Source organism: Mytilus edulis, chromosome 7 (genome assembly GCF_963676685.1).
Source record: "Mytilus edulis chromosome 7, xbMytEdul2.2, whole genome shotgun sequence".
In the NCBI taxonomy this organism is placed as follows: domain Eukaryota; kingdom Metazoa; phylum Mollusca; class Bivalvia; order Mytilida; family Mytilidae; genus Mytilus; species Mytilus edulis.
Window position 1 is genome coordinate 3,491,573 of NC_092350.1, and position 10,861 is coordinate 3,502,433.

The 10,861-nt window shown below is 33.5% G+C and overlaps 1 protein-coding gene across 1 annotated transcript; it reads right to left on the reverse strand.

Annotated features, from left to right (window-relative positions):
* Window positions 1–1,323: 1,323 nt before the first annotated feature.
* Window positions 1,324–1,890, reverse strand: LOC139482575 (uncharacterized). Its single transcript, XM_071266489.1, has one exon. The coding sequence runs from the start codon at window positions 1,888–1,890 to the stop codon at window positions 1,324–1,326; it is 567 nt and encodes a 188-aa protein (XP_071122590.1).
* Window positions 1,891–10,861: the final 8,971 nt, after the last annotated feature.

Below are 10,861 nucleotides of genomic sequence, written 5' to 3' on the forward strand. Positions count from 1 at the left end.
GATATTAGATATAAAAAGGGGGAAAACTCGCGTCAAATGTCTACGTACTCTTTCGACTTAAATTTATGTGTTACGACATGTTGTAACTAACAATTGTGTGAAAATATTTTGTCGATATCTTGTATGATTTCTGAAAATAAGAGATAACAAGCCAAAATCAAAATTTTAATCATGACCTTGACCTTTGACCTTGACCTCATTTTCATACTTTTTGAGCAAGGGCCTCAAATCAAAAGACCCTAGGCCTCTATCACTTATGGTTTTCCAGTTACAAATTTATTTCACTTATTTCAATACAAAAGGGGAAATTACTCTCATATGGGGTCTTCGTAAAGCTTCGGTCAAAATAAAACGTAACATCCTGAGGATATAACGAGCAATTTGGAAAAATAAATTTGTCGCTTTCTTTGACGGTTGTGGAGGAGATCTGATTACAAGAAAAACAGTGTTTGGGGAGATAACTCTTACAAAGAAAAGTGTTCGGTTAAACAGGGTGAGTTTCAAAAGCGTATAGACTGTATGATCTCATATACAAAAAAACTAAGCGACATCTTTTGAAACATTTATTCACCGCAAGAAAAAAATTAATCAGAACAACATCAATAGGTCTTTCCACACGGAAAGGTGGAAAGACCTAATAATAAACAGAAGAAATACAGTAAGGTCTTTCCCTTTTGAAAAAAGAAAGACCTTAATTACAGTTGTCTACACTAGCAGACGTGTCTTCCATTCCCCTAACTGTAAACTGCAAACACGTCTGAATCGCGTTGCGTTTTATCACGGAACGTCACTCAAACAGACAAACCACGCCCCACCGGTCATTATCATGTAAAAGTCTGTTAACGATCGGTTTTCCGTTCCGTTTTGTTCTGTTAATGACCGATGGAATTTATTACTGAAGAATAAAGAATATCATGTGACCTGTTTTTATCCAATAAGATAAGCTTATTCTTAACCGATATGAAGTAACATTTAATACCTATTCAGAATGTCATTATAAAACAACTTGTTGGATAGGGCAGGCATTTAACCATCGGCAAACCCTCTAGGTAATATTGTCAGGGTTCCTTGTCGTCTGATGAAAGCCAAATAATGACAGTGAAGCTAGCCAGCTTTTGCGAATAATTTGTTCATGATAAGAGGGTTAATCCGGTGCATTAAAAAGGACAAAATGTCACAGTACAGATGTTTGAAGACGGCGACAGGAAAACAATTCTTTCATATAACAAGCAGAAGTATGCATTTGAAATTAAATTAAAAACAGGTTTATGAACAATTTATCAATTTGGTTGGATAAATTTATTGACTAAATTGTTTATTCCACTAACGTGTAACTCGACAGCATGTGATATTATATCGTATACGACGATTGTTTGTTCTTTGCAACTTGAAAGACTGTAGAAATTGTCCTTCACTACAGGCAACCGTTTGTCTGTCCAAGTAATAGTTTTGTCTGGTACCTTCATCCGTTTCCCTCGTGCTCGATTTTTGACAACTCAATCTGCTGCTGTCTAGGTCACAACATTTGTAGCCATATTTATAACTACTACTATAACCTTTTCTATATAATTTGAATTCGTTTAAGACACCGTTCTCACATTCCACCTTCTGTCTATCCAAGTAAATCAGATCTCCATTACCTCCAGAAGTAAACGCATTGTTGATCCCCCGTGTAACGCATGCATTTCTTTCAAGCTTGCAGCACGTGTACCTGTACCGGATCTTGTTACCTCTAGCTCGCTCCAGTTTGAACCGGTTAATAACGTTACCAGGTTCTCCACAACTTACTCTGTGACGATCAAGATAGACAGTGTTTCCGCCTCCATCATCATTCCAGGGTGTAACTCTGTCCCCACATCCATATGCATAAACTAGATTTGACAATAGCATTAGGTATGCTAGACACATCATCATACCAATGTTAAACATGATGAAACTGTAAAAATAAAAAAAAATAGAAAATAAGCGAACTATCTTGATAACACCATACCAACAATGTTAAAGATGACAAAACTAAAAAAATAAGCGAACTATCTTGATAACAACAAGATGGACGGTAGTCTAAATAATTATGACGTCTTGGAAGGCTATTTTAAATTTTTGCTCTGACGCCTTCCTGCGACGATGTAAGGCGTCAAAGAAAAAAAAATATAATAGCCTTTCAAGATGTCATAATTATTTGGACTGGATGGACAGTAAACATTAAAATGATTAAAAAAAGTTAAAAAAAAAAAGTATTTTTTTTCCTTGGTTGCCTCTAAATTAAACATTTAATATCAAGTAAACGTAAAACGTATTTAAGATCATTAACAATTCTATAACTTAGTGTTAAAAAAACTAACTTCGTAAAGGTGATGTGATTTTTTGAAATAGCGTTAATTTGACGTTACATTCTACAGGCGTTTGTACTGCACATAAATTGCTATCCAGTAATAACTTATAAACAATGCTGCCGACAACTAAACGAATATTTCACACACAAAAACAAAACAATTTCGGCTTTTACTTAACAACATCAATAGTTAAAACAATCGGGTTTTTTTTCGGATTATCGTCCATGATTATAATTTTTAGATAATATTTTCTTAAAGCAAGGACGTATGTTAGTTATACGTCCTTGCTTAAAGCGATCCACTCAGTGGTGTGAGTGCCAATGAGACAACTCTCCATCCAAATAACAATTTATAAAAGTAAACCATTATAGGTCAATATGTACGGCCTTCAATACGGAGCCTTGGCTCGCACCGACCAACAAGCTATAAAGGGCCCCAAAATTACTAGTGACTGTAAAACCATTCAAACGGGAAAACCAACGGTCTAATCTACATGTATATAAAAACGAGAAACACATAAATTACATAAACAAACGACAACTACTGTACATCAGATTCCTGACTTAATTAGGACAGGTGCAGACATTTACAGCGGGATTAAACGTTTTAATGGTACATGTCTCTGATGGTACCAAACCTTCTCCCTTTTTCTGAAACAATAGCATAACATAACAACATGCAATAGCATGCATACCAGGCAAATTTACATAAAATGCTAGGGAACGTAAGCGCAAGCGTAGATGATATGACAGATTTAAAGGGTCCTACTAAAAAGCGCCCGGGAGCGCCCGAGTGAAGAAAAAGCGCCCGGGGGGAATATAAAGAAATTGTATTGGCACGAGACAACTTTGTGTCGATGAAATAAGTTATGCACATTGATTTTTTTTTTAATTTAGACAAGTATTTTGCAAATTCAGATAATAGACATTTGTAATAAAGCACAAAAACAAGTATGAATGTTCCAATTTAAACAATATATGAATACTATGGTATACTATAGATTTATAAAATGTTAGACATCAAAAGACATGTTTTTTTCAAAAATGATATCAAAATGAAAAATGCCAAAAACACTTAAAATTCACAGATAAATATTAATTTTATAAAATTAAAAGAGTGACATATTATTTAAGAACGATAAAAGTGACACGCACGTTTAGTGTATGTATATCAGCATCAGCAATTAAAACAATTATACTATGCATGTTAAAAGCAGGTGTTTGGTATAAAACAAATAACTGATTGAATCACCGATAAGCTTTTAACGTTGTTTTCTGTCAGTTTCAATAGAATAGAGATAACAATATTTTATTTTAAGCTCCGACGGCATCAGTTGGTGATTTGATGCCGTTTGGTCTTAAAATATAATATACAATAAAGTAAGGAAAAGAATATCAGAAAAAGCAACAAAAGCTATGTACCATGTTATTTAACAAAAAGGGAGACGATGTAATTTATCAATAGAATGTCAGTTAGATTTATTTGATAAGCTGGTGAAACCAATTCTTTAATACGGATGAGAAGTATGAAACTGGACAAATCATTGGAAATAAGCATCAAATGTCCAATGATATCATATTAGTGCAGGCTGCTTATAGATGAAAATATAAAAAAAAGAAGATGTGGTATGATTGTCAATGAGACAACTCTCCACAAGAGACCAAAATGACACAGAAATTAACTAAAGGTCACCGTACGGCCTTCAACAATGAGCAAAGCCCATACCGCAAAGTCAGCTATAAAAGGCCCCGAAATGACAATGTAAAACAATTCAAACGAGAAAACAACCCAGTCAGGATTCTACTTCGTCAAAATTATCTCCCCATTACACCAGTTCATTTTCACAATCGTAGAAATGAAAGCCATTGTAGGGATGACGCGCTGCCAATTTTGCTCTTGAAAACCGTTAAATTTATCAAGATCTAAAAAAAATTATAATTAAATATTTCGTGGAAGGGCAGGCTAAAAATTTTCAGTGGTTGAAGATTATAAACCCTAGTTATCACACCAAAAAAAAAATTGGATTATTTTCTCGAGTCACATAATATTATATGGAAGGGCAGACACGAAAATTACTGAACTAAACACATTTATTCAAAAACCAGTTGTTGGCATGACACGGGTTATGTTCTTCTCATATATGTTATAATGGTATGATACTAAACCCCTGACGGGAAGGATTGTGCCTGATGTTCATATGATGAAATCATAATCTTTCAGTCAGTTTAATTGAAGTCTGGAGCTGGCATGTCAGTTAACTGCTAGTAGTCTGTTGTTAAAAATGTATTATTGTCATTTTGTTTATTTTCTTTGGTTACATCTTCTGACATCAGACTCGACTTCTCTTGAACTGAATTTTAATGTGCGTATTGTTATGCGTTTACTTTTTTACATTGGCTAGAGGTATAGAGGGAGGGTTGAGATCTCACAAACATGTTTAACCCCGCCGCATTTTTGCGCCTGTCCAAGTCAGGAGCCTCTGGCCTTTGTTAGTCTTGTATTATTTTAATTTTAGTTTCTTGTGTACAATTTGAAAATTAGTATGGCGTTCATTATCACTGAACTAGTATATATTTGTTAAGGAGCCAGCTGAAGGACGCCTCCGGGTGCGGGAATTTCTCGCTACATTGAAGACCTGTTGGTGACCTTCTGCTGTTGTTTTTTTCTATGGTCGGGTTGTTGTCTCTTTGCCACATACCCCATTTCCATTCTCAATTTTATTAATAGATTGATATGTTCTCCGTCCGTGGTATTTTTTAAAGAAAAATGGGAGGTTATGCATTTTTATCACCCAACTTGATAGATACCTACGGAAGCGCCACACATTTTTATTTTCTTCCTATGTTTGCGTTTAACGCAAACCTTTGCGATATAACGCAAACCTTTGCGATATAACGCAAACCTTTGCGATATAACGCAAAGGTGCGTTACAACAAAAACCTTTGCGATATAACGCAAACCTTTGCGTTATAACGCAAACCTTTGCAAAACCTTTGCGTTATAACGCAAAACTTTGCGATATAACGCAAACATTTGTTTTATCTTATTTCTTATTTAAGATTCAAAGGAAACAGTAGTTATTGATGGAGGAGGCTGTATATATTAAAATTTATCACCTTTGTAGTCATTGCAAAGTAAAATGCTTGAATAATTAGATCTTATCAATGACTCATAATGAGCAGAATAATATAAGAAGATGTGGTATGAGTGCCAATAAGAAAACTCTCCATCTAAGTCACTATTCGTAAAAGTAAACCATCATAGGCCGAATTACGGTCTTCAACACGGAGCATTGGCTCACACTGAACAACAAACTATAAAGGTCCCCAAAAACGATATCCATGTTACTACTAGTATATATATTACAAAGAAAATTGAGTAAATTGAGGTTATACCTAAGAAAAAAATCAACCTGCTAATATAGCTATAACCGAATATAAATATACTTCCAAAGTAAGCACTCGTTTGAGAACTGTGTAAAGTAGGTTAGATTCAAACAAGCTACCCTTTGGCAATAAATGTATAGAATGAAGATGTTTTATTAATAAAATTATATTCTCTCTATTCAAATTGCTACCCAAGCATCTTAAAAATACTTCATCATATTGAAATGAAAATTCAATGACTTTCTATCAAAGAACCTTGATCATATTCTGAGATTTAAAAAAAATGTTTCCTTATTAATAATTCATTTTAAAGCAGAAAGATCATTTTGTCTATTTGACTTGGAGGTTTCACAATTGTATGACATTATTTTTGATCTTTCAATTTAAATATGACTATATACTAAACTATATCTATTTTCTTGTTAAATAATATACTTTTCTGATGCAAAAATCAGTCTTAATTTATGTATAATTGCACTTCAAGTATTCCATTATTCCTATGCATATTTATTATAATGACTTGGCCTTGTATGTATGTTTCTTTTTTTATCTACTAGTAAATCACATCCGAAATGAATGACAGACGGGCATATATACAAAACTTAATGAAATTATAACGCAAAGGTTTGCGTTTAACGCAAAGCTCGCAAATAACGCAAAGGTTTGCGTTACAACGCAAACATAGGAAGAAAAATAAAAAAAAAATGTGTGGCGCTAATACGCTTCCGTAGATACCCATGTCGTCGAGTTGATATCTAATTGTTCTGCATTACTATGTAATAGATAAATTGAAAACTTATGCAAATGGTGTTTTTGAAATAAAACACTTCGTAATTTAGAAGAAAATTGTCGTTTTATTTGTTTCTATTCACTTTTAAAACTTGTGTTACTATAGTAAACATAACAGTAAGCATTTATCGCCTTTTCTAACAAACAGCTTCGATTCTTTTGTTCTATTTCAACTGGGTTTCCGCCCGTGTCGTCAAGTACCTTTAGTAAAGAAATAGCTATTCGAACACATCTACTGTTTTTGTGATTCATTAGATAGGTATTTAACTTGACCCATATATTTCATCTTTTCGTGCTGTGATTTTTTATTTTATAAAGTCAACCTGTAGCTTTGGTATATAAAAATGACAGAATCTGAAGCGAGATGATATATCAAATACTCTTGCTTTGTACGTTTAAAGACAAACTATACACCTCAAACACGTGTCAACACAAAAAGGTGCACTCGATTTTCTCTTTTCGATACAATTGTTACATTTTTTGGATTATTTTCTCGAGTCGCATAATGGAAGGGCAGACACGAAAAATACTGAACTAATAGATTAATATATTCTCCGTCCTTGGTATTTTTTTTTTAATCGGAGGTTATGAATTTTTCTACTTCTACATTCAACTTGAGATGCACATGTCGTCGACTTGATATCCAATTGTTCTGCATTACTATGTTATAGATAAATTGAAAACTTATGCAAATGTTTTTTTATTAAATAAAACACTTCGTAATTGAGAAGAAAATTGTCGTTTTATTTGTTTCTATTAACTTTTAAATTTTGTGTTACTATAGTAAACATTACAGTAAGAATTTATCGCCTTCTCTAACAAATAGCTTCGATTCTTTTGTTCTATTTCAATTGGGTTTCCTCCTGTGCAAAGTGCAACACATAAACAAACGGCAACCACTTTATTACAGGCTCCCGACTGGGACAGGCACATACATAAATAATGTGGCGGGGTTAAACATGTTAGCGGGATCCCAACCCTCCCCCTAACCTGGGACAGTGGTATAACAGTACATTTTGTTGTCGGGATGTACAAGTACCCGGTCACGTCCACTTGTATTTTTTTTTTTGTCCATCTGATGAGTTAAGCCTTTTTCAACTGATTTTTATAGTTCGTTCTTATGTTGTACTGTTAAACCACTGTCCCAGGTTAGGGGAGGGTTGGGATCCCGCTAACATGTTTAACCCCGCCACATTACTTATGTATGTGCCTGTCCCAAGTCAGGAGCCTGTAATTCAGTGGTTGTCGTTTGTTTATGTGTTACATATTTGTTTTTCGTTCATTTTTTTACATAAATAAGGCCGTTAGTTTTCTCGTTCGAATTGTTTTACATTGTCTCATCGAGGTCTATTATAGCGGACTATGCGGTATGGGCTTTGCTCATTGTTGAAGGCCGTACACCGCCTAATTTAACGGTGACCTATAATTGTTAATGTCTGTGTAATTTTGGTGTTTTGTGGATAGTTGTCTCATTGGCAATCATACCACATCTAGTAGAATTTGTCTCCTGTCATAAACACTTAGGGATTACCTTTGATTCCAATGGTAAATTCCATACACATATAAAAATATTTTAAAGTGTGCAAGCACAAGATTAAATGTTCTTAAAAAATTGAAATATGTATTAAATAGAAATTATCTTGCTCGTATATATTTAACTTTTATAAGACCCGTTATGGAATATGCATGCGAGTTATGGGATGGTTGTACTCAACAAGAAGCCGTCAATTTAGAACATGTTCAGTTAGAAGCAGGGAGGTTAGTAACTGGGTTGCCCGTGTTTGCTAGTCGGGAAGCTATATATTTTGAAACTGGCTGGCAATTGCTTGTGGACAGAAGAAAATCCAGAAAGCTCAATATGTTCTATTCTTTACATAATGGGACTGCCCCTGATTATCTCTGTGATTTAATGCCCCCGCTTGTTGGTCAAGTATCTAACTACGATTTGCGAAACAGTAATAATTATATAGTACCCGGTTATAGACTAGACATAACTAGAAAATCCTTTTTCCCATCCTCTACTATTGAATGGAATAGCCTTACCCCCGACATACGTACGTCCAAAAATATAAATATTTTTAAAACGAAAGATGAAGTCCAAATTGATACAGCCACCTTCCTATTTTAGTTGTGGGGATAGAAAACTTAATATCATTCATACACGTTTGAGAAATATGTGCAGTTCTTTAAATTCAGATTTACATCGTGTTAATATTAAACCAGGTCCAGCATGCAGCTGTGGCCACCCTGTTGAGGATAGTATACACTATTTTTTAGAGTGCGCTTTTCACAACGAAGCAAGAGAAATACTGTTTTTAAAAATTAGAAAGTTATGCTATATCCATTGAGCTTCTATTAGCTGGTGACGGTGACCTTTCTTTTCAGCAAAACAAAGACATTTTTGAGTCCGTACAATCTTATATCAGAATAACACAAAGATTTAAAACAATCAATTAACATTCTAAATTTCAACTTTACAACCTTTCACTCCAGTCCAGTTGTTTCATTATTATTCCTTATTATATTGTATTTTTTTTCTTTTTATTTCTAATTTTTGTTTGAAGTATGTATTACATGCATTACTACTATGTTTTTTTTCTTTTTTTTCGCCATTATCTAATGTACTTTGTGTTTATATTTATATTGGGAGAGGACGTCTCTAATGTTGTTATAACTTGTGTCCAATCCCTTTTGCTACTTTTGCAAATAAAATATGTTTAAACTAAATTTAAACTAAACCACATCTTTTTTATATAGTAATATTTGGGTTCGACGACTTACAGAAAAGAGCGACGATCTACAGAAAAGAACCGAAAAGGACCGAAAAGGACCAAAAAGAACCGAAAAGGACCGAAAACAACCGAAAAGGATATCGATTTTTTTTTTTGTAATCGAAGGAAATAAGCAAATTGCAAATCATTGAAAACCTTATACTGTGAAAGGACTAATTTTAACTCACATGTATGTGAAAAATTACAGGCAGGGTCGGATGCCTATCTTATAGAATAGAAAAATAGAAAAGTAACGCCACAAAAATCGAACTCTGTTTTATATGGTAATGAGTATTTCATCATAAATTTCATAACACGGACGAACAAACGGACAAGGGTAAAGATTTAATGGCCATTTCGCTACGGCGGGCCATACAAACGAATCTTATAATTATTTATGAATGTTGAACTTTACTGAGTGATACAATTTCATATTGCAATGTCATTTGTCATATTGAATAAGTATTTATATACTGTGAGACGTGATGCCGTTTTCTTTCAAGAGATCAAGTACAAGGGAAAACCGAATGGTTTTATAAATTGACCATAAACCCACTTATTCATGGTATGGTATCAATATTTCCGACCTCAACCTGAATAGTTTATCAAACTATTTAAAAACAAAATTATAAAAATATCAGTTAGGTCAGAAATATAGATAAGTGGGTTTATGGTCAATTTATAAAACTCTTTTATTCATGTAGCCCTTTGTTTTATAAATATTACTAAAAAAAACAAGTTATATATTGTTTCTTTTTTGTAAATTCACATATCCCAATAAATGCACAATCTAAATTTTTAATTGTGCATTCAAATTTATTATTACGAAGAATTGTTAACAATATAACAAAAAACCGTGTACATATACATTGTTTTAACTTTATTTAATAAATATATATTATGTATCCTCTTTTCGGTTCTTTTCGGTCCTTTTCGGTTCTTTTTGGTCCTTTTCGGTTCTTTTCGGTTCTTTTCTGTAAATCGTCGCTCTTTTCTGTAAATCGTTGGACCGGTAATATTTAGTTTGCTTTTAATTTACTGATAACAAAATCAATATTTATAAACTTTATAATAATATATGACTTTATAATCAAAATTTCACCTATTCCGCACTATGTTAAAACAGTTCTTCGGGATAATGCATCCGTGCTGCAGTATATGATAAAAAAAATCACAATAATCGGTTCTATAATAGGGGTCAAGTGTCAGAACACAACCATTCAACATATAGAATTAAATCCATCCATCCATAAAAATGTGTCGACTATGCGTTATACTTCGCAGATTAGGGGACACGACAAATACACACACTGTCGGCAAAGTAAAAAACAATCATAATGAAATTTTAGTATACATTTCTTTTTTAACTTTTTTTTTAAGTGAACACGAAATTTAATGATAAATAGATATAGGAAGATGTGGTACGAGTGGCAATGAGACAACTCTCCGTCCAAGTAACAATTTATAAAAGTAAACCATTATAGGTCACGGTACGACCTTCAACGCGGAGCCTTGGCTCACACCGAACAGCAAGCTATAAAGGGCCCCCAAAAATACTAGTGTAAAATCATTCAAACGGGAA